At 37.4% G+C, this 24,523-nt stretch overlaps 2 protein-coding genes, 1 long non-coding RNA gene and 3 other non-coding genes across 6 annotated transcripts; 5 read left to right on the top strand and 1 right to left on the bottom strand.

The window, feature by feature from the left end:
• Positions 1–1,995: 1,995 nt before the first annotated feature.
• On the bottom strand, positions 1,996–5,136 carry LOC145551429 (uncharacterized). The gene is made up of 4 exons (XR_014087266.1): positions 4,678–5,136; positions 3,491–3,574; positions 3,246–3,378; positions 1,996–2,732 (listed from the first exon to the last, which is right to left on the bottom strand). It is a non-coding gene; the product is annotated as an uncharacterized LOC145551429 (long non-coding RNA).
• A 2,187-nt stretch (positions 5,137–7,323) lies between these two features.
• Positions 7,324–10,755, top strand: nppc (natriuretic peptide C). Its single transcript, XM_008406809.3, has 3 exons — positions 7,324–7,651; positions 8,543–8,837; positions 10,207–10,755. The coding sequence occupies exons 1-2, from the start codon at positions 7,559–7,561 to the stop codon at positions 8,813–8,815; spliced, it is 366 nt and encodes a 121-aa protein (XP_008405031.1). The 5' UTR covers positions 7,324–7,558; the 3' UTR covers positions 8,816–8,837; positions 10,207–10,755.
• A 5,160-nt stretch (positions 10,756–15,915) lies between these two features.
• Positions 15,916–22,900, top strand: ncl (nucleolin). The gene is made up of 16 exons (XM_081606268.1): positions 15,916–16,098; positions 17,086–17,178; positions 17,280–17,388; positions 17,830–17,955; positions 18,226–18,588; positions 18,784–18,951; positions 19,106–19,189; positions 19,279–19,402; positions 19,635–19,771; positions 19,879–20,005; positions 20,223–20,359; positions 20,513–20,642; positions 20,969–21,111; positions 21,337–21,463; positions 21,824–22,101; positions 22,243–22,900. Exons 1-16 carry the CDS (start codon positions 16,081–16,083, stop codon positions 22,305–22,307), a joined length of 2,229 nt encoding a protein of 742 aa, XP_081462394.1. The 5' UTR covers positions 15,916–16,080; the 3' UTR covers positions 22,308–22,900.
• LOC145551544 (small nucleolar RNA SNORA57) lies at positions 18,011–18,150 on the top strand. The gene has a single exon (XR_014087416.1). It is a non-coding gene; the product is annotated as a small nucleolar RNA SNORA57 (small nucleolar RNA).
• Positions 20,716–20,850, top strand: LOC145551540 (small nucleolar RNA SNORA75). The gene has a single exon (XR_014087413.1). It is a non-coding gene; the product is annotated as a small nucleolar RNA SNORA75 (small nucleolar RNA).
• On the top strand, positions 21,502–21,628 carry LOC145551541 (small nucleolar RNA SNORA75). Its single transcript, XR_014087414.1, has one exon. It is a non-coding gene; the product is annotated as a small nucleolar RNA SNORA75 (small nucleolar RNA).
• Positions 22,901–24,523: the final 1,623 nt, after the last annotated feature.

A 24,523-nucleotide genomic window follows, 5' to 3' on the forward strand; every position in this document is an offset into this window, starting at 1 on the left:
CTGTTTCCATGTGGTTTTGTCACAGCGTACGCCACCCAAACCCCAAGTATGGATTATTCCACATTGGCTGAAAAAGTGGCCAACCTTACAGTGGCTTCAAAACTGTTCCAGTCATCACAAATGTGTGGTATTACAGTAAACACAGAGCTGTCTGCTCCTAAAAGTGAATATTTTTCACGTTCATGGCTTTAGTACAGTTCGGGTTCCAAAATAGATGACCGTTAAAAAAAGTTAATAAAATAATTTGAACACCTTTACATGTGTTTAGAGCAATGTCTATATGATATGCTAAAAATGTTGGCACTGTCTTGCTAAAATGAGAGACTTTTCCTTCAAAAATTACCATTCTGATAGCAATATGTGCTTTTCCAAAAATTATCATTCAGTGTAAATGGCTTTTTGTCTTAAGTAGATATGGACTTTTCTTTTAGAGTAGATTTTGATTTCTCCTTTTTTCAATACGGAAAAAATGTTGCCTAGAAATGATCTAGTTCCTGATGCAATGCCACATGATAAAGAAATTTTGAGTTCATTTCAGGCTTGCAAAGATGATCTCATTTCAATTCTTTTGTTTATTTAAATACAATCTCAGTGTGTGCAGATCAATTTTCATTATTGGATTTGTGCCAGTCTAGTTTCATTCATAAAATAGAGTTTAGATCTTGAGTCTCATATTTTTAAAGTAACTTAACCCTGGATACAAATGCAATTTTATCCCAATTATAAAACCCCATAGCTACTTGCATATTCACACATAAAAACTTTATTTTTCGCTGCTCCTTTTATAAATGTGTTTCAAAGTCATCTATACAAATCTTGTGCTCAGTTGTTTGTCTGACATCACATTTTTTCATTTAAGTGGTTTTCAGTATTTTTACTCAATTCAAACATGAATGTTTTGTTGTTAACTAAATGATGTCATCGGGAGTATTAGAATTCTTCAGACAAATTACCTGTCCAAACATTGGTGACATCTGTGCCTTGTCCATGCACATTTCCAGTTATTTCTGCTATAACATAAATCCTCTAAACAAATAACTAAACAATTCTCATAGTTCAGATAACAAATGAATCTCTGTAACAACAGGTTATGACCCCAGAGCCTCTTTTATTTTTATTCATGTAGGCACTGAAATCTTTTCTTACTAGAGTTTGTTTTTTTCGTGTGTGTATGATATTTTGGGCACACAATTAAATATGTGCAAACCCACATTTACCAACTAAAAGATCGGAATACTTTTCAAATTAAAATTGTAACATTTGTCCTGTGGAATGTTTGGAATTATTTTTAAGCAGAAATAAGGGGGAACACATAACTAACAATTAAAACTGATCCTTTTCTCGTCCTATGTGCTTTGAAGTGACTATGCTTTTTCCACTTCATCGTTCAGCTTTTTCTTCATTCGTCATCTCTCTGTCTCCTCAAAGCTCATTAGTATGTTTTGGTTATGGAATTACAATAAAGACACTAGCGCATGCTTTGGAAGAAACAATAAAACTATATTGTTCATATGACTGTATTCCACTTGTGGTTATTTCATTCTTCTAACATGAACAGTGAAACAATATTATGAAAGTTTCCATCAATTTTGGATAACTCACCTCACATGCTGTTATGTTACGCCAGCATTAGTTTTTGGCATGCACACTTTATTTGTTGGTGGCATGTTACTGACTTGAAAATTAAGTTCACTTATTGAGATGTAAAAATAAGTAGCATAGATCATTTAAAGAATCTCACTAAGAAATATTTAGAAATTTCTTTCTCTATTTCTGTCAACAATACAACTTTTTTTAAAGTCCTTAAACACTCCACAGGTGTGCCTTTATTTAACCCAAAGCTTATGAATTTACCTATCTGAAGCTTAAAAAGCCACTACTTAAAAGTCACTTAAAAAGCTATTTTGTATTATTTTGAAAGAGCTATTTTCATCTGATTTAATGTCAGACAGCAAGGAGTAAAAAAGATTGTGTCCCTTACATGGCATTTGAAAAAATCTGGCTTTAACTGTATCCATCCTTTTCCATTAGGTTCAAGCATGTTATGGCAGATGTGAAATCCGTCAGAGCAGTTTTGTAAAAGGCATTAAAATTCCACATGCAGTAAAACTGTTATTTATAGGGCCATAACAGGCTTGTAGCTTTACTAACACAAACACCAAAGGAGAAACCAAGACACTGAACTCTCCCATACACACTCATTGAAGGGTCTTGTCCTTCTGTAAGCTTGCATTAATGCACAATTAAAGTAAGTTAGCAAACCTAATTTAAATTCAACCACATGACAGCTAAAAATCACTAACTGTAAGTTAGCACATAAGAGTATTTATTTTAGCTGAGACAGATGAAGAATGATGAATAACAGGCAAAAGCATCAGTACTCGCCGGCAAGCTGTGTGATGTCATTGGGAAAATTGTGTAATTACAAATCACAAACCTGTGACACAGAAGCTGTGGCATTAAGGAAGAATGTGTCACACACTTGTTAAAATTTTAAATAAACTAATTAGTAATCAAGAAAAAATGTTTGGATGGAAAAAACAAAATTATGAACAGAAGCTGATGAAAATAGAGGTCAAAAATGAATTTGCTAGATATGAAGTGGCTCCACCAACAGAGTGAGCATTTTCACTACCGGTATTTTACCTTTACGTTAGTGAAGACGAGGAAGCTTCATTTTGTTCTGGAGCTCGTTAGTGAAGATTCTCCTTCTTCCGCCATTTGTCCCTTCACTTTAAGAAAAAAGAATAAAGACTTGAGACCATTTTTGGACTAAATGTGAACCTAATATATTTGTTGCATAGCAAGTACGTTTCAAAGAGAATTATGCGGACCAAGTTGAACTTGTACTTGCTGCAAATATGAACAAAAGCATCAATTTGTCATTCAGATGTATGAGAATCCAGTAACGTCAAACCAATACTTCAGTCAAGATGGCACCAGTGTGCCTGGCATGCCATCTGACTTGCTTTCTTTACTTTCTTATTTTTGCTTCATTTGTGTACTTATGCTGTTATAGTGCCTCAACAGTTTATGTTCATTAAGCACTTTTGGACATTAAAACTTCAATGGACCTACATTTTGGATATGGTTTGGGAAAAATGAACTGAGGCTTCCAGTTCCTCTCTCATGTCCCTACTGAACTGTTGGGTTAGCCATATGCCATTCCGGAGAACTGATTCCCTCAAAGACGTGGAGAGCTGATTCCCTCAAAGACGTGATAAACGTGAAGGCTCAAAGCTTACCTGGCATTTCTTCACCATCCGATAAGCGGCTTTCCTCGGCTTGTGAGATATTGTAGTTTCCTAGTTGCTGGATTCACCTTGCTCTTCCGGGAATGTGCTCTTCTCTCACAAACACCCAGAGATCTGAGGTGCTCTGTTTAAATCCAAGATTTGTCATGAATTTTGTTAACTCTTTGTTCCAACAATGAGGAGACTGCTTTAGTCCATTGATTTCTTTTTTAGCTTGCACACAAAATGCTACTGACCTGGTTTGATGTGTCCCTCAGGTCGTTCCATGTATATTTCTTTTTTCCAGGTGTCCATTTACAAATGCAGTGTTGTCGGTTATTCTGGATGGCAAAGTACAGTATACGTATTGAGCTAAAACTTGCCACAGGTGAAAACGTTTCAACCACACGAGCACCATACAGTTGTGAGTAACCTTTGGCAGCAAGTCTGCACTTGTATCTCCTTCTCAATGAGATACAAGTGCAATGAGATCCCAGGTTTAATTTTCTAGCAGTCACTAGAAACTGTTCCTTCTTCCCATTCTTTTACACTTGGACTCTTTAATGCTTCTTTCAGTGTAATTGGTTCTGTCACAGTACCAACATTAGAACAATAATCAACAGTCACCATTTCTGCAAACTCGTCATATCCATATCTCTTTGGAGCTCTTCTAATTCTGCTTCCTCTTTTAAGAGTTTCATAGACAATGACGTCACCCTCAGTTGTTTCCTTTTCTTCTGAGATGGTAGTCACCTCTTTCTCTGGACAGGAAATGTCCACCTCATGTTTCCAGTCAAAGTCTGATTCATTAAAGACAACATTTTTGGAATCAGAAATCTTCTCTTTTCTTCATAGAACAGACAATAACCTTTAGCATTGTCTGTATTAACCTGAACTTCACAGCTTTCTTGTCTAATTTTCGTTTTTCAGCGTCTGGGACATGTGCTTAAGCAACACAACCAAACACTAACATGACTCACGTCAGGGTTTTTTGCCAGCGCATTGTTGGTAGGGTGTCTCTTGCTTCAGAACAGATGTTGGCAATCTGTTTTGTATGTAGGCTGCTGTTGCTACTGCTTCAGCCCAGTACATCTTTGGTAGCTTAGCATGTGACAATATGCGTCTCGCTGCTTCGTCCTGTTTTTTCTTCCTGCAACTCAATTTTGCTGAGGTGTATGATGTACTGACATCTCATGGTAGATACCTGGAGCCTTCAGATATTGTTTAAAACTCACTTGAAATGTACTCCCCACTATTATCTGATCTCAGTCTTGCAACTATATGTCCACACTCATTGGACAATGAGTGTCCATTGACACTCATTGTCCATTGAGTGTCCATTGTCCAATGGACTCATTGTCCAATGAGTCCATTATCAGTGAAACAATTTAGTACTGGAGTTTGGTAGCTTGTTATTAAATACAATTTATTGGAGAGTACTCACATTCAGCACTAATATGGAAAATGCTCGTATCCCTGTTTCTAGAATTCTGCCCGAGTTCGTGCGTTAGCATCCAGAATTAGCATATCCCTCCCCGTTCTACGAGCAGTAGGTCTCTGGTCCTTTCAGCTTGTCGATATTCATCTTGTCATTCGTTGTGAATCCCGCAATTCCGTTTGTTTGACTTAAAAACGTTTCTAACAGAACTTTTTTAGCGACGCACTTGGACCTTAACAGGCGTTTCAGCGTGTTCTTTCTCTTCTCTTCAGAAAGGAACAGTACAACTGCAGTACTCAGAAGACACAGTAGATGGCAGCATAACAGTCTTTCCATTAACAGCCACTCAGCAAATTACTGCTTCACATTTCAACATATCAGTACATCTACTGAGATACCCCAGAATAAACTAAGCTAGTATAATTGAGTGTCATAAATAATGAAAGTTTTAAATCTAGCCCTAAAAGTAGACTAGTGTCTTCCTCATTGACTAAAACTGGGAGCTGGTTCCACAGCAGAGCAACCTGATAGCTATAAGACCTGCCTCCCATTCTACATTTAGAAACTCAAACCACTGACCTTTTTGACTTTGATGTGTATTTACTTTTTGTGAGAAGTCTAACTGAAATTTTCTATAGAACCATTTGATGCAGAGCTTTTATGTTAACTTCTTTTTCGCAGTATTTATGAATGATTAAATGCTGAATGTTATTTTTCCCGAGTGTATGTATTAATAATGATGGACCAAAAGCATTCTACTCATTGTGTAATATAATCAGGAAAACAACCCTGAACCCTAAACAAATCAAATCAGTTGTTAACACTGGATGAGTATAATTAAAGTAATTCTGATTTTAGTGCTAATTGCTGTTCTAGTTTATTCATTAGTTATTCACAGCAAAATCATTGGAGAGCCATTGCTAATAATTGAGTTTAATTTGAAACAATCATAGCTATTTAATTTAGGTTGTATAACAAACTTTTGAGGGAGATTAAACAGAGAACAATATGTTTTATGATCTTTTTATTTAGTTCCAGCAGATGCATAAACACACTTAAAATGACTGCACACAAATGTTCAGCAATTTCTCTGCTTTACTTGGATTTTTTTTTTGTTTGATCTGCTCAGTTTTTACCAAGTTTCATTCATTGATACTTACCCACCAAACATAGAACTTTCCCCTGTCAACACAGCAAATGCTGCCACTGTGTGTTCCAAACCGGTTGCTGCCTGACACTCTCGTTTCTCTTGTCACTTTGTACCTGCACAGCTTCATTAATACACACTCAAATAAATTGAAGTGGCAACATTTAGATTTTTTTTTTTTTCATTCCTTAGCTGTCAAACTCACAGCCCCACCCCTCAAATAAAACATTACCATGATGTGTTTATAATGTACGAATTCCATCTCTAACATTTTGATTTCATTAGGATGTTAAATTTACAAGCATATCTATTCAAAAGACTGATATTGGCTCTTTAAAGATGTACTCCTGTGCTACCACTGTAAAACAATCTAACTTCAAAGTCTCTGCTTTAACCATTCATGTTTTTATTTGATTTTTATGAATACAATATTTCAGACAAACATCCACAATATGGATTCAGTGTCCTTCATGCTGCCATTAAAATGTGATTGAGATCTAAATACCGCCATCGCTTCACCCCACCATCTGCTTTAGATGGTGGGGTGAAGTGATGGCGGTATTTATCATCTTGCCTTTAAAATATTCTCCAGTGAATTTCTTAATAGCACATCAGATGGTTTTATAGCAAAACTCTTAACTTTTAATCTCTGGGCCTGTGAGGTACAGAAAATCTAAACAACGCTGCATTAACAACTCTATCACAATTCTTATCACAACATTGATAAGGACATCTTTTAGCTGCCACACTGTAAGCCGAAACAATTAGGAAAGACACTTGATGAGAATCTCTCCTAATTGTCTGTCTTAATCATATAAATAAACATAAGACTGGAAAATAAATTTATTTTTGTGTGTTATCTGGTTATTTTCTAAAGAGCCCTGGTAGAGGTGACAAAAAAGTATGTCTTTGACTTTCTGAGCAAGAAAACCTGAAAATCACTTCTGCGATTATCTGCTGTTTAGTCTAAACCTTCTTTTAATGTAACTCTCCCTCAAGTATATTGAAACAGATGCCTTCCATGGTGATGTCATTAGCCTACTCTTCTTTATGTAGACATGCTTTGTGTGTTGTAACAGTTTTTTGTTTGTACTTTGTCCTTTATTTCTTTGTGGAATGTATACAACTTTGTATTTTCCTTATCCAAGATGTTTACATTTGCTCCAATGATTTGCCTTTAGTGCACAATTCTTTAAATGTATCTAGTAAAGTCACTGAAAAAGACTTGACACTTAAATTCTAGAGGAAAATTTAGCGTTTTATTCTTTGTGCCTGTGTAAAGTCATGTTGGTTGCTTGGAACGTTTTATCATTGTTGCATTTTTGTGGGTCCTTCACCAGGACGTCTGTAATCTTATTTCGGCTAGGGGCTCAAAAGTTAGAAGTAGGGGAATTTTTGACAGGAGATAGACGATATATCATTTCCTGTAAAGCCTCGATGACCAGAACATTGTATCATTTAATTAAAACCCTGACATGACGTGCTCGGAGGCAGGTAGCGAAAACAAAGAATTGGCATGAAGGAGGACCATTACGCAGGTTGTCGTGACATCATTGAGGGCTGGCTATAAAGAGCCGAGGACTGATGCGCAGAATTAGAACAGCAGTTCAGAAGCGTTGGGGCAAAGGACGCGTTCAATCCTGTTCAGTGGCTGACTGACTGAACCGACCGTCCATCTTTCTAAAGAAGAAGAAGAAGAAGAAGAAGAGGAGGAGAGGAATCCCTGTTAGACTTGACAAAATGAACTTGTCCTACTTGGTTGCTTGTGGACTTTTGGTCAGCCTGCTTTCAGAAAAGATGGGAGCAAAACCTTTAACTCAAGCGCAACAGAAGGTAAGCCGGTTGTAGCTCAAGTGATGCTTGGTGTTGCGTTTATGCATGAACAGTAGCTTTTTGATTTGAGTGCAAAAAAAACCCCAACAACAACAAAAACAGATATTAATTTAGTTCACGTTTGCCATTCTGAAAAAGCATTGTTTTCTCTTTGTTAATAGGTTAAAACTTGCCCAAGCTTTTTGCGTTAAAGCAGTTTCTTTTTGTTGTACTAAAATAAAATTTTATTCTGTAACATGATTTGTCACCATTTTGTTTATAAGATAGCAATTTAAAGAGGTGTTAAATGGTATTTCACAATTTAGTCATCAGCGGGTACCGATGGTTCCTTTTACACTTATTCCCGACTTGAAAGTGTATCTGTTGGAATCTGTTGTGTGCGTAAAATCAAATTGTAATAGTGGCAAAAGACTGCCCTAACTAAATAAGTTATGCAGTCATATATCCGTCATTAACAAATAAATAAATAACCAGGGTGAAGCGGATACCAAAGTCCAGACTAAATACCGTTCATATGCACCTGCTTCCCAGTCTGGTAGTTTTTATTAGAACGCAGTGTCACTTAATAAAAATTAAAGTAGCACTTATATGCGACAGGGGAGATTTATAGACTAGCTGTGATTCAATAACTGCAGTATTCTCTTTTGGGGTGGAATTTGAAGCCGTTACGCCTGAAGGGTATAAAATGTTGAAATATTCCCTCTAATGCTCGCCGTCTATTTGAATATACTGTGTTGAGGCTTACCTCAAATGGTGTAAAAATATGTAACCTCTGCCCGAACAAGCAGTATATATTCTTGTTGTTTGAGTTATAAGAGGTTTGGAAAAAAAAAAAAAGAAAAAACATTTGCGGGAGGGATGCACTGCTCATCTATCTTGTTCATCTCACAGTCCCTCCGAAGTTTGCTGGGTGAGGAACTAGCGGAGATCCTGGAGTCAGATGAGAGGGAGCGGAGGATAGATGCAGTGCGCTCTCGGATGAGGTTACTGCGAGATTTACGCATGGACACCCGGGCCAGAGGGATGTGGGCACGTCTCCTCAACGACCAGCCCGCAGCGAGGAGGCACAAGTCGGGAAACAAGAAGGCGGGCTCCACGTCACGGAGTGGCTGTTTCGGACACAAGATGGACAGGATAGGGACCATCAGCGGGATGGGCTGCTAGGGTTCGGAGCTGCGAAGAGGCGGTGAGTTCATGGGGCAGCCCTGCTTTTTACACTTAGATGGTAACCGGAGTAACCTCCCAGATAGAAACAACGAGGAAAATCTGTGCTTGGAAAAAAAAAAAAAAAAGAAAAAAGAAGAAAAAAAGTGATATAAATAAGGAATAGTTTTTAATAAATGTCCAAATAGACGACAAAAAGACAAGAAAACGATAACATGTTTAATGTTGAGTTAGTGTTTTAGGACACTTCCATTAACTCAGAAAGAACACTGAGGAAAGACATATTAGAAGTTTTCCGTTTTCTTACGTGGGAGATAGGACGTCTTATATATATATATATATATATATATATATATATATATATATATATGTGTGTGTGTGTGTGTGTGTCAGGACAATACATGATGTCTGAATTCATATGGTTCATGAGGCAGTATGTTCTGATCTTATGCAATAACAGAGTCTAGAACAAATAGACATGATGACATTTTGCAATGAATTCCAGTTTAATTCAGATATTCGTTGCATGTCAGGAGTCACTCTCAAGTGTGTTATTGTGTCGTAACTGTGTGATTAAATCCTTGTTATTAAACCACCTGGAACATAGGAAGATTTTAAGCCCCAAAGGATCCAAAAAAGATAATGCATCAAGTTAATAAAATAATAAATGTTCAACCACTGCGATACTTTCTTCAAGGATGCAAACTGTTTGGCGAAAAACTCCCTTAAATTAGAGTGACATATAGGGTGCAATCCTGTGGGTGTTTAGGAAGTCCACTCTTGTGTTTCTACTCATAATCGTGAACGATCCCATCTGTTTCATTTGGAAAAACAGTGGCATACATCATGTTTAGGAAGTGGAGACGACAAGGAGGGATGGAGGAAGGAAGTGGCAATGTGGACGAGCGCGTACACATCCATGCACTGTCTTGTAAACGAAGCACCCTGCAGTGGTCAGATTCTTTCTGGGAAAGCCATTTTCTCCAAACCCAAGTGTTTTGACCAAAAGCAGGGAAGGGTCTGTGTTTGTGAATGTAGTAATGTGGAAGCTAAGGTGACACACAATTAGTCCTGAGGGCTTGGGCCTTTTTGTGGTTGTGGTGAAACAGTGAGATTCAGTGTGGGGACGTGAGAGTTTATGACTAACTTGGAAGTGTTGGTCACTGGTTAACACCCAGAAATGTGAAAGTTTGTAATGCATTCCCAGTTCAAGAGACCAGAGTAATATTTTTTATGGAGATTAAAACCAACAAGCATGTTTGGAAATCCCCAGGATGATGAGCAGCTGATGAATAGCCACTTAAAATTACAGGATAAATGATAACGTGTTGACGAACCAGTCTCTGACAGTGCTTATAAGATTTTCTCTCCTGTTTCTCTTCCTTTTCTAGGTCTTTGGACGATGGGTTTGGACAACATAGGCTGACTGTGTTGCCACCTGAGCGAAAAATGACCAACTGATACGATTTTCGGTACGAACGAGCCCACAGCCAGCATTGGGTAAAGACTGAGAAGACAATGCTGCAGAAGCCTCATCACTTTATATAAATAAATATGAATATATAAATAGTAAATATGCAGGTATATATTCATCAATGTATGCCATACAAAATGGTCTACAAATACAGAGATGCATACTATGACTTTGTGGACAATGGTGTAAAAACTAAAAACCGCAAGAGCTGTACATTGTTGCTGCTGCTGCTGCTGCTGTACATTCAAGTACTTCATTCACTCCTGCGTTAATGTATTTATGTTTAAAATATTTATATGTTTATAAAAGAGATATTTATAAGTCTGAGTGTTATTTATGTAACATTTTTGAAAATGGATGCAAACTGCAGGTCAATTCTGTTTTGTTTCCTTTTACTTTTGTCTTATCTAGTTGTGAATGTTTTAAGAAAAAAATATGATAAAAATGAACTTCCATGTGCACATGCCATCCTTTCTGGGCGTCTTGTGTCTCACTAATGTTGTGAAAGAACAATTAGACATTTAGTAAAGAACATCAATAAGTTGAACAACAAGTAGGAAACATTTTACAATTATTTTTTTTGCTATCAGTGTTTAACTAAGTATTAAACAAGACAATCCTAAAGTTAGTTTCTGTAGTGTATTTAAGGGCTATTTTCCTCCTTTTTTGGTACCTATCTTAACTCATGTTTTATAATAATTAGACAAGTTAGTTTTTGTCCATCCACCCATGCATTTTCTATACTTGCGAAATTCTTTCAGTGTTGAGAGGGTGTTGGTGCCTAGCCGTTATTGAACAAAAGGCAAGTGTACTATTGACCAAAGTATGTTAGCTAAATAGATGTAAAACTCACTAACTTTTCACAAATTCACACTCTTATGCTTTATCGTAATGGAATAAGTAATAAAGGCCAAAGGTCGATTTTAACCCATGCTCACTTTTATCTTTCTCAAAATTGGAAAAAGATAACATTACATTCCTTACTATTCCAGAATTTTCAAGAACCATTTGGACTCTCGTGTTATGCATTCTACACTAAAACATTTTTGCTTCTTTCAACATTTTTGGTTCATCTTTTCTTGCATTCAGCCTGCAAGATTGTGATGTATTATCACAATCTTTTAACATGTATGGTACATTTTTTTACCTTTAGCTACAAAAACTGCTAAACTACCTTCAGAATCGTGACCTGGATCAACAGGACTCAACTATTGGATGTCCCTTTATCTTTCTCACATGTTTTGTAAAAAACAAATTCATCTGAACCCTCAGAAAAAAACACACATTTAAACTATTCTTGAAGCAAATTTTGCCCATCACAGATACCCCAGAGAAAAAAAAATCTATTTATGCTGACTGTCATAACTAGAAGATTGCAACCTCAGAAAAAAAACATAACATTAGCAATATCATTTAGCAGCATGAATAAAACGACAACTAGTGTGATCCCAAATCTTTATTCCTACTAAAGAATACTCCACCCTGCCTTTTTACTCAGCTTATCATTAACTTTTAGGGATATTTAGGGGAATATATTTGGCATCGGTAGATTTATTGGGTAGAAAAGATGAAGCACTAAGTTTCTAGGTTTTTATTGCTGCAATGTTTGGAACTTGGATCCAAACCAAATCTTTACTGCTGCAACGTCAAGTTATATAGTGGTGGTAATAATAATTAATGTCTCTATTTTTGTGGCATTTGTCCCAAAATTTTTTTAAAAAATTCCAAGGTAGAAGTGGAAAGAAGGAGGGGAAGAGGGAGCAAAAAAAACATTTCCACGAGGTATTCAAAATTTACCAAATAAGTGCAATGTTCAAAGAAGCAAATAATCAAAGAAATAAAATAACATGGAAAGATATAAAATCAAGTTTATGAAAGTGTTTATGGGAAAAATGTGAAAATAAATTAGCTGCAGTATAAGTCTTTGAGAAGGGTAGTTTCAGTCTTGTGAGATGATCAGATTTAGATGTTACTGGAAGTCATTTTTTGTAAAAGAAATTGAATAAATTATTTCCAAAAGGTTCTGACCTGAACATTATTGTTGACCAATTATAATTAACAAAATTATAACTCTGAAACCACGATTAAATGTTTCAGACTGTATTATAATTGTATTTTGTAGTGAACCTATTTTTTTCTTAAGAAAATGCTTTCATTATACCACAAAAAAATGCACTCACTAGTCACTTTAATAGGTACACATTTGCTAGTCAAGTCATAAAACAAATAAGACAATCATATGACACCAACTCAATGTCTTTAGGTAACTAGGTATTATGAAGATTGTTATTGAAGAACAGAGCTTACTCTGTTCTAGAGATTGTGTGTAGTAGCTTTGTTTTTTCTGTAATTTATTGCTCGTAAACATGAACATGGTGGCATAAAGTTCACCATGTCACAAAGCTCAAATAACATAAACATGAGTTCACTGTATTCCAATGGCCTCCACAGTCATCAGACCTTAATCTGACACCTTTGTGATGCGGTGGAACAGGAGATTCAGACATCACAGATGTTCAGCCAACAGGTCTGCTGCAACTGCGTGATACTATTGTGTCAATATAAACCAAAATCTTTGAGGAATTTTCCCAATACCTTGTTTGGATTTTATATCACAAAAGAATCAGCAGCTGTCAAGGCAGAAGAGGGTCGTACTTTGTACTTGCAATGTGTACCTATTAAAGAGGCTCTTTGGTCGTCTATGATATTGTGTTCTATCATGTCACCTCCACTAGAGGGAGCTAGAGAATAGAATAGTGACGAACCAAAAAAAAAAAAAGTGAGACCCATCTTCAATATAAAAACTACACGCTTTTATCAGGACTATATAATGTCAAGCAAAATGTTACACAGTTAAATCATGTCATATATTTGTATGCATATAACCTAGAAAAGGTAAATACCATTTAACAGAAAGTGTAAAGTGTTTTTCTCAGATTCCTAAAATATTCTCAAATGAGAAACATTGCAAGAAATGTGCAATTTGGATATAGTGTGAGAACATGTTTTTTTTCCACACAAGAGGCAAATGAATTAACTCTAGATACCACAATAAACTCCAATATAGAATTTATTACCTGTGGGTACAACTCTTCTCTTTTTGTCGTCACAATTAATTGTCTTTGTCGTCTTGGGCTGAATGAATATCTGCAGCAAATTTGATGCTGTTGCTAGAATGTGATTCAGGCAATCAAGAATCTTAGAACTTAGCTCCATTAGCGATGGTGCTGTCAATGGAAAACGTCACTGACAATATAGAGAAACAGTAACATGATTTTCCAAATTTAAATCTCCCTATGAGTAATTTGGGTGGCTGCCCAGAAATAATGCGTCTGTCTGCGATAAAGAAGGAAGACGCATAGAAGCCTTTGGGGTGCATCTATTTTTCTCACTAATGCCTTCATTTGTTGGGTTCACTTGATTTAATCCACCAGAGCAACACAAGTGTAAGGGGAAGTGCTTTGAAAAGAGGCCGCAGTCTTGTATGCCCTCTAGATTTATCTTAGGAGCTCTAGTGAGGTTTGGTTCCGTTAATGTGTCTCTGTAGCATTGGAATGACGTCTTTATACACTGAGATGGTTTCTCAATGTCTCTGATGTCGGAAAACTTGCATATGGTTTACCGGCACAGAAAGCGGCAAAGATAATGAAAAAACCCAAATGAGTTTGGATCAGCGTTTTTACAATAGCCAGTATATTTGTTAATCTTTAATACAAAAGTTACAAAAGAAAAAGAAAAGCACATCCTTAGCTATGACTCTCAGAGATTAGTTTGAGTGAAAGATGTAAAATGCAATGCTGCCTCTGTGTGGTGTTCAGTGTTAATTACTCCGATGTGCTGTGAACGTCTCCTGTGATTCAACAAAATAAAAGTTACTTTGTATCACACAGATTGCTTCCACCGCCAACAGCACTAAATACAAGGAGCTAATCTAGGTCATGACGACGCTGTAATTACTCTGGAGGACTACAGACTTTTTGGAGTCATTGAAAACAAGCACGGCCTTTTGAAACAGGATTAGCTTTATAATTAAAAATCTTTCTGAATACTCTGTGAAATTCCAGGAATAAAGTTGCCCCTACACCTACCAAAAGTTAACATTGAGTCATTTTACTTAAGCAAACCTGAATGTGTTTTATTTTATACAGACTAACAGACAGAGCAAAAGGCAGTGGTTTTTAAAACATCTTAACCAACAAATATCTAGACAAAAAAGATGTGGTGCTGCAGATTTGCACATTTAGAGACTACTCAGTCAATTTGGATGGATATCTTACCACAGGCTCTCAGTGTGTTTTAGGACTGGACTTTATCTGGTTCATTCTAACATGTATACTTTGGTCTAATCCATTTCATAATAGTTCTGGCTAAATGTTCATGGTTTCAGTCTTACATAGAAACTTTGTCCAACTCTAAAGTTTCGAATTACAACTATCACCACCTTTAATGTACAGGATGGGTGTGCTTAACGTAGACAGCTGCAAACTGTCACAGACGACCCTCAATCTGCAGTTGTCATTCCATTAGGACAAGTTAATAAAATAGTGGACCAGTTGAGCCAATACTTTAAGTTTTGTTTTGTGTACCTGTCTAGGTTGTATAGACAGGTATACAACCTGTCTATACAGGTTGTATACCTGTCTATACAGGTACATAAAAAATACCTTCATGTATCACATGAAGGTATTTTTAAATATTTCTGCAACAAAAATAGTATCAGCCATAAGGTATAGCAACCAAACAAATTTGTTTATAAAGAACATTGATAATTTGATTTCAGTTGGCTAATTCACATTAAGATGGAGGGAAATTCCAAATTCTGAAATAATATTTTAAAATACCTCAAAGGCAAATCATATTTTAATTAATCATAGTATTATTTTAATATTTTTGACAAATGTAAGACACTGTGTAGCGAAATCAGTTTTTTTATACCTGTTTTAAAGTCTTTGTCATAAAAATACTTATATTATTTTATGCTAATAATATTTGCCGGTATTAGCATAAAAGAAAAGTAACAGGAAAAAAAAACCTAATGTAGACATTTGACTCATGGCCGCTGGCGATGATAGTTAGGCAGACGCTTGATTACCTTTGATGCTGTTCTTCAACTTTTTAATATGTTTTGTCCCTTAACAAAGCTCAGATTTTTAAACTGAATTAAAGATAATATAAACGTTTCAAAAAACGAAATACAACTTGAAGAATGAGATCAGTGTTTTCTCCACAGTAGGCGTACACCACGTGTAATGACGGCCCATAGCAGATGGTTAAATCCACGTGGTTAAAACAGCTGCATAGGTTTAAACGACGTTTTGTGTAGTTTAGCAAACTGGATTTTAAAACTTTAGCACTGTTACACCATCAGTAGAACTCTGACAATATTTGAAAGTGTGTATTTTGGACATATTCACAACGTAACGCGATAATTTTGATGTTACACAAAGAAAAACTTTGGATCGTGCAAAAGATTTCAATTCTCTCTGCGTTTGAGTAAATTGTACGTCATACGCAAGGCCCACGCACGATTCCAGCATCAACCAATCACAGATTGGTTGATGCTGTGATTGCATCAACCAATCACAGCTTGTGATTGGTTGATGCAGGTATGTGGGCGGGTCGGCGTCATAGGGTAGAGCAGGAGAGAAGCGGCGGCTGCGACCTATCTGTCTTTTTCCAGTCCAATGTTCCGTCGAGCAGACACAACCACGTGCATGTACTAGCAGTTTAGTTATCCGTCTTTACACATCGAGATTCCAGTGTTTCATTGAAACACACAACAGCAGTAATCATGGTGAAGTTAGCAAAGGTAAGATAAAGTGTTTTTTTTAAATCTTTTTAGATTACGTTGTATGGGCGCGCGCTTGTGGTAGATTAAGCTGTGTTTACGCACGAGGCCTTTACGCTAAAGTTGTTGCGTTTTTAAGAAAATTACTCACTAATTCACAATAGAAACATGGGCTTATGTGCTAAAGTGAATCAATGGGTTATGAAGAACTTTTTGCAAGTCGCCTAACTGCTAGTGTTCGGTTTATTTTTTCCTTAAATAACGTTGATCCTCGGTCGAAATGGCCGTGGATGTGGCCTAGCCGTGGATGTGGCCTGCTAACTGTAGCCAGCTTTCCAACATGGTACTCACGCGTTTCTGCTTGCGCAGTATCTTTTAGCCTTCGATAAAGGTTAATTTCAACAACTAAGCCGTAAATTGAGACCAATATTGAACTTTTTTTGTTTTACCTGTATACTTGGAAGCATGCGCTATGCTAGCTCAAGCTAGCCATAGCTTTGGTCGCGTTTTCAGCGGCATTTTTCCCCCCCCCAAAAGCTTGCAAATTAAATAAAATTTATATTTGCTTTTCTAGAGATTGCGTGTAGTAGCTTTGTTTTTTGTGTAATTTATTGCTCGTAAAAATCTATTAACCTATTTGATTTAAGCTTAGCCCATATGTTAGCTGGCCTGCCTCATGAGTCCCACGTGGGTGGGTGTACGCTGAGTGACACACGAGGCGAGCAACCAAAACCGAGTGTGTATTACAGCGTTCCAACGCGGATAACATGACGCTTGGTTGTTTTATTTAATATAATAAACATTATAATGGTTTATTTAACATAATTTTTGGGCACCAGTTTATATTTTTATTTGATAATCTGAAATGCTGTACATACAGTTTTCCATTGTGAATAAGGTACTTGTATATGTATTTAAAGTAGATTTTTTTACTAAGACAAATGTATGGCAGTACTTTAAGTAATTTTTTTAATTATTCATCAAAATGTGCTATTCTTTCATTTTCAGGCAGCAAATCAAGCTCAAAAGAAAAAAGCCCCCCCACCTAAACAGGTAGAGGAAGAAGAGGACTCTAGCGAGGAGGACAGCGAAGAGGAAGAGGTACTTTCCACTATGATTTCGGTTTTCTTTTTCTTTTTTTCTGTTACATTTTTAATTTATTGCAGTGAAATAATTTTGACATGTTTCTATTTTGCCATTAGGCTCCTCCAGCTAAGGTTACAAAGAAAGCACCTCCAGCAAAAACTTCAAAAGCTGTCAAGAATGGTGTGACTGCTAAGAAGGCTGAAAGTGATGAAGACGACGATTCAGGTATTGCTTTGAACATCTCAGTATTTTATTTTTTTTCACTCAATAGGTAGTCGCAACACTGAAAAGCCTAAAGTACAAAAATAGCATAATTTTTTTTATGTCTGTTACCTATCAGCTAAAATAGCATTTTGCCTCGAGTTTTAGTGTTGACATATTTAAAATACACAAACTCAGTTATTGAAGTTGAGGCTAAGAATCATTTTGTTACACTTTCACAATACTATGAAATTTACTTGGAAAAAAATCTCAAAATTTTAGCATCGTCTTAATCACCCCTATTGTTTTAAAATCAGTTGATGGAATCGTTTTGAACATCTTTGAAAACAGGATTTGTAGCCGTTTTCGGACACACTTGCACGGTGGCTGCTTAATCTTACAATTAAAGTGTTTGTGTAATTTATTCAGTGTTTAACAAAGCTTGTTCAAATTGGCAATCTACAGAAGAGTCATCCGAGGAAGAGGCGCCACCACCAAAAAAGGCGCCTGCAAAAACTGCACCCGCAAAGGCAAAAACGACAGCTAAGGCAGCCGCAGCCAAAGCCGAGGAGTCAGATGAAGACGATGACGGTATGTGGTAGTGGAGTTAAAGCAAATGTAACTTTTTTGTGCATTGTCCCTACACCCTCCATTTCTTGGCATGCATGGGTTTGTTCAGTACTCATGTGTGGTATGTACGGAGGAAAAGCAAAGGCAGCGCTATGTCTTCGGTACCGGTGCGTATTTAATTGTCTGCCGGTTCTATCCTCAATCGCTGTGACACTGTTTACATTTGCATCTTAGAATCTTTACCTTGTACAGCTACAATTAATATTAACACCTAGATTATTTTCTGAACAGATGAGTCTGAAGAAGAGGCGCCACCTCCCAAGAAAGCAGCCAAGGCAGCTGCAAAGCCTGCCAAGGGTCCTGCCAAGCCTGCAGTGAAGACTAAACCTGCAAAGGAGTCTTCTGATGAAGAGGATTCTGAGGAGGAGGCTCCGCCCCCTAAAAAGGGTGCTCCTGCTAAGCCTGCAGCAAAGGCACCAATCAAGGCTGCTGCTAAAGAGTCCTCTGATGATGATGATGATGATGAGGAAGATGACGACTCAGAAGAAGAGGCCCCACCACCCAAGAAGACCCAAGCAGCCAAGCAATCAGCAAAACCAGCAGCTAAAGGACAGCCCGCTCAAGAGTCATCTGAGGAAGATGACGAGGAAGATGGTAAGACCAGGTTTGCTTTAATATAAAATCTGTACATTACTACAGTGTTGTGATGATTACAAGGGACTTAATACTGATCATGTATGATGTCACCTTTTCATATATCTGATGCAGGTTAATTGCGTTTGGTCTTGTTTTTTTTGTTGTTGTTTTTTTCACAATGAAATGAGACTTAATAATGTTTACATTCTGCAGACTCTGAGGAAGAGATGGATACCACTCCAGCTCCTGCAGCCACAAAGGCAAAGAAAGCTGGCATGGTCAAAGCAAAGGAGGAGTCAGAAGAGGAGGAGGATGATGATGATGACGATGAAGATGATGACGATGAAGATGATGACGATGAAGATGATGAGGAAGAAGATGGTGAGTTTAAGAATACATATTTTCCTCCCTGCTGAGGAATAAAACTTGTATTTGGTTCTGTGGGCTCAAGATTTGCCTCCAGTTTCCTTTTTCTTTTTTTTTGAAATATTTATTTTTGTGCCATCAAGTTTAAAATTCTTTCTTTCCTCCACAGAAGCCTCAGTGAAACCTGCAAAGAGAAAAGCGGAAGGCAAGAAAGAGACACCACCTGCTAAGAAAGTAAAGTCAGATGGTGAAGGTAAGGAGGATTTTATTGAAAATGTGAACAAAATTTCTACATTGAATGCCACTTCACATAAAATAATGAAACTTGTTACTTTTATTTAGGGCTCAGTTTATTTGTTGGAAATTTGAACTGCAACAAAGATTTTGAAGAGATCAAAGATGGGCTGAGAAAGTTCTTCTCAAAAAACGACATTGAGGCCACTGATGTTCGCCTTGGAATGTCAAAGTAAGCAGCTATTTTGAGTCATTGACTGCTGTGTACATTAAAGATTTGTGCTTTTTGTGGAATGAGCTGGCAGTATATTGTGTCAGATTAAATCTTGCACATTTTAAACTTGGGCACATTGAAGATTTCAGTTTTGTGGCCTGAATGTTTTGGCAAAGAGAATTTATTAAATGGAAGACATTCTCTTGTTTTGGACAGTGTTAAAAGTGATATGCGTCTTTTACCTTGATAGGAGATTTGGCTATGTAGACTTTGCAAATGAGGACGATCTCAACAAAGCGCTGGAGCTCAACGGCAAGAAATTCATGGGTCAGGAGGTGAAGCTGGATAAAGCTCGCAGCAAAGAGAACTCACAAGAGGGCAAGAAAGGTAATACTACCTACTTATAATAACCTTTATTATGTGGGTTTGGTAGCTATATTACTTTTTTGGGCTGTTTTTTTTTTACCCCGTTTCTAATAATACATGTTTTTCAGAGAGAGATGCTCGGACACTGTTTGTAAAAAACCTTCCTTACTCTGCAACAATCGATGACCTGAAAGAGGTGTTTGAAAGTGCGGTTGACGTTCGGTTACCACAAGGCCAAACTGGTTCAAACAGAGGGTAAGCCATAGTTTTTCATAGTTATTATAACTATAATGTTGTGTGGTTTTTTTTTTATTTATGTAAGTATCTTGAGTTCTAAAATGTGACTGGCCAAAAATCTTGGAAACAAAGATTTAATTGGTTTATTGTATTTTATACATTTAAGGTGTACATTGTGAAGCAATATTATCACCACATATCTGGTCTGCAAAGTAATTTTCTTTTCTTTTCACAGCATTGCCTACATTGAGTTCAAAACTGAGGCTGAAGCAGAGAAGATGCTGGAGGAAGCGCAGGGAGCTGAGCTGCAGGGGAGATCCATCATTGTTGACTATGTTGGAGACAAGAGCCAAAAAGGAGGAAGGGCATCTGGTAAGCTTTAAAAAAAAATCATGCCAGATTAAATGTGTCCATCTTATTTAATGGTGCAGCTGGTTTGCAATTTGCAAAATATTCATATTCAACAATGTAAAGGGAAATGTTCTCAACTGTATTCGTCTGACCACTTTGCTCTTGTCATTGCAGCAGGTGGCGCTGCCAGCAAAACATTGGTGGTGAATAATCTCTCCTTCAGTGCCACAGAGGAAGTGCTGCAATCCACTTTTGAGAAAGCCGTCTCTGTAAGGATTCCTCAAAGAGACGGACGGCCTAAAGGGTAAGCATTGCTGTGACAACTTTTACCAAACCTCCATGCTTAAAGAGCTTTTCTACAATAATAATTTGAGCACACCTTCTCATGAGCTCCTGTTAATCTGATCTATGATTATGCATGGATTCGCACGAGAAGCAGAGGCAATGCACAGTCAGAACTGGCTTTGTCCTATTTTTATATGGGTATTGACAATGTCTACTGTGCTACAAGTCAATGCTTTTGTAATTTTCAACATGGATAGTTATTGTAGTTGTCAAGCACTTTTTGTTTATTTTTCTTTCACACTTGTGGCAAATTTATCTTACTACGGTTTGTTTTTTTGTTTTTAGCTTTGCTTTTATAGAATTTGAAAACGCAGAGGAGGCCAAGGAAGCTTTGGAAAACCTCAACCACACAGAAATAGAAGGTCGCTCCGTCCGACTGGAGTTCAGCCAGAGCAGCGGTGGAAGAGATGGAGGTCGAGGAAACTCGGGTACATATCTACACTTCATTTTTAGATTTGTCTTAACTTTTCTTTTTCCTCTCTCACAATTGGCCTGGCCAGATATGATGAAAACTTGATCTCCTGAAATTTCTTGAAGATTCTAAGATAGTCAAGTCCTGATCTGGTCTTATAGAGTGGGCTTAAGTTTCTTAGAACTGTTGATTTTAAGGACAAACTAATTAACACTACTTTTTTCCCCCCTTCTTCTCCAAGGTCCAACAAAAACTCTTTTTGTCAAGGGTCTTTCCGAAGACACAACAGATCAGTCTCTTAAGGATTCCTTTGAAGGGTCTGTGGCAGCCAGAATAGTTACAGACAGAGACACCGGCGCATCAAAAGGGTACGTTTAATAGAAAGACGCTCCCCACGGCTACTGGATGCTTCTCGTGAGCACCTGTCTGTCTAATAGTGACAGTGTAAGGATTCGCATGAGAAGCAGATTGAAATCACAGTTAAACAGACGGCTTTCTAGGTGGAAGTTGTCCATGTCTGTTGTGAGACAGTTCCATTTTCTCTGATTGAAATTTAAAATGAGTTGAAATGGTTCCTCACAGCTTTTAAAATGTAGCTCAAGTTATTGAATTTGAATGTTGGGTTTCCTCCTTGTTTATTAAAAAACTGTGAACCCTAAAGTTGAGCAAGTTTCATAGTCTATGGTTTTGTGACGATTTTATCAGTAACCCAAGGACTCTCTCAACAGTTTTGGTTTCGTGGACTTTGATAATGAGAGTGATTGCAAGGCAGCAAAGGAGGCCATGGAGGATGGTGAAATAGACGGCAGCAAAGTGACTCTGGACTACGCCAAGCCAAAGGGTGATGGTGGCTTCCGTGGAGGCAGAGGTGGCGGCGGCGGCGGAGGACGAGGAGGTTTCCGTGGAGGCCGTGGTGGGTTCGGTGGGTTTGGTGGGTTCGGCGGTCGTGGTGGCGGCAGAGGAGGAGGAGGAAGGGGTGGACGCGGTGGACGTGGAGGCTTTGGAGGTAATCTTTAGGAACATTTACCAAGGAGAGATTACAAAGTGGTCATGTTGACTTCATACTTGGATCTTGAATTTATCTGCTTGATGAGGTTTCATTTTAATGATGCTTGGTGGTAAAATGTTTGCTCTCTCCTCATTTTAGGTGGAAGAGGAGGCGGCGGATTTGGAGCAAAACCCCAGGGGAAGAAAATCAAGTTTGATGACTAAATCTTTGGTCTATTTTTTATGTTTTTCAATGGACTCTGGCTTCATCGGTTTTCAGAGCCTTTGGACATTCCAGAAAACGTCATAGTTATATTTAACTGTAAAGGGGCATTTTAAGCCCTTTCTAGACCTCCCTCACCTACTCTACCCTCCTGTGCCAGAATGGTACTTCAGACCTTTTCAGCTTATGTGCTACATGTGAGAACTGAATGTCCCAAATGCAGACCTGCACCTCTTTTCCTCCTAAGGTTTTTCAGAAGGAGTAATATGAAATATCTGAAAAGCAAGTTTGTGTAACAAAAAGCTTGTTTTGTCAGATATATTGTGTAAATTTAAACAGTTTGTATGTTTTCATTTTACCTTTTTGTAAAAAAGAATTTACACTTGTATCCGTTTTTATTTTGTTTTAGTTTTCATTAGTTAAGTTTTACTGTGAAATGATTTGTATTTTCATGGTTTGCTGAGTATCTGTCACGGTTCTTTGATGGGGATAAGTAGGTTGCGGATGCAAGGCCACTGTGTAACAAAACATGTATTGATTAATTTTTTTCTCCATCTCAAGATTTTCACTTGAAATAAAACCTCATAGGGCAGTCTTTTTAATGTCGTCAAAATTAAATCTGCAGTCTGACTTAAATTTAATGGTTGTACAACTGGGCAGTCATGAAATACCTTTACAGTTGATGTTAGTTCAGAAAAGGTTTGGTTCAGATGCCTCTTCAAATGCTAATCAACAAATTTAGGGGGAGGATCCTATAAAAAAAAACATGATTGTTCATAAAATCTTAAATGTCCAAAGGTTTACGTAGATGGGTTTCTCCATAGTCTGTGTGGAAGTTAATGCAAATACTTCACAGGACTGGACAAGTATCAGAACTAAATTTTCTGTTTCCACCAAAAATGTCTAGTTAAAGGTAAACTTGGGCCACAATTTTGTCTTAAAATGACATCCTTTTTTATGCACTTAATATGTTAAACATGCAAGGTTATAATAAAACTAATTTATAATTGTAGTTAAGGATTTGTACATTTAAAAAAAAAAGTTTGGTGTTGTGACTTTAAGACAAGCACATAATTTCCATGCATTTTGGACTAAAATGGAAAAGTTTAAGCTTCTGATTTCATGGGTTTTAATGCTTTTCTATTTTTGGCTTAAATCCACAACTACCATTTAAATTAGAAAGATTTGTGGTTTCTAGCTTCTTATCCTTCCCTTTTTTTTTTTTTTTTTTGCTTGGGTCTTAAACTTACAATAAAAGTGGTTAAGAAAAGTAAGATTAGATTTTAGATGAGCTTTCTGACCCCTCATGCTGACCATCAGGATTCATTTATGCAGAAATTCATTGCAAAAGGAGCTTTTAAGTACTTTCTGCTACAAGCGGCTAATTATATTAACCAGGAGATGGCGCAAAAGAGTTAAGAACCTTGTTTTAGGAGACCTCCATCCAATTTTCTGTACTTGCTGTCGCTCTGTGGCTATTTCCAGCATTGAATAGATGAACTCTAAGATTTTTTTCCCACTTTATCACAGGAACAAGGCGAAGAGCAGATTAAAGTGACTGATTTAATTAGATTGCATGTTTTGGCCTGTAGGTCTACACTGGAACATCTAAAGTACAGCAAGCCAAGGCTCTGAGAAAACACAACTTTGCCACGATGTTACTTCTAAATATGTACAACCTTATTAAGGTGCTATGGGGGGAAATCAACGATGAATCCTGCAGGTAGTAGTTGTCTAAAATCATGAACAACTTTCAACACTAGTGTGTGATATCAAAGTTATCTCAGTTGTATTAGTCCATAAGATTTGTTAATCTTTCGAATCAAATATATGCTAGCTTCCCGGCACATCTCTTGTAACAGCCTCTGAGACATAGCCTCTTGGTGTGCAAGTAGTTTATGTCTCGTGACTTTAATAACCTGGGAAGACCCAGGACACGCTGGAGGGACTATGTCTCTCGGCTGGCCTGGGAACGCCTTGGGATTCCTCCGGAGGAGCTGGAAGAAGTGGCTGGGGAGAGGGAAGTCTGGGCCTCCCTTCTGAAGCTGCTGCCCCCGCGACCCGACCCCGGATAAGCGGAAGAAAATGGATGGATGCTTTTGAGGAAGCAATCAGCACTGATGACTCCACCCCTACCTTCATATTTCTAGGAAAAGAGGTTGACATTAGATAGGTAGTGTTGACCCAAAGCTCTTGGCAGGTCTGTCATGTCAGTAAT

This window comes from Poecilia reticulata, chromosome 4, assembly GCF_904066995.2.
Source record: "Poecilia reticulata chromosome 4, P_reticulata-male-v2, whole genome shotgun sequence".
NCBI lineage: Eukaryota > Metazoa > Chordata > Actinopteri > Cyprinodontiformes > Poeciliidae > Poecilia > Poecilia reticulata.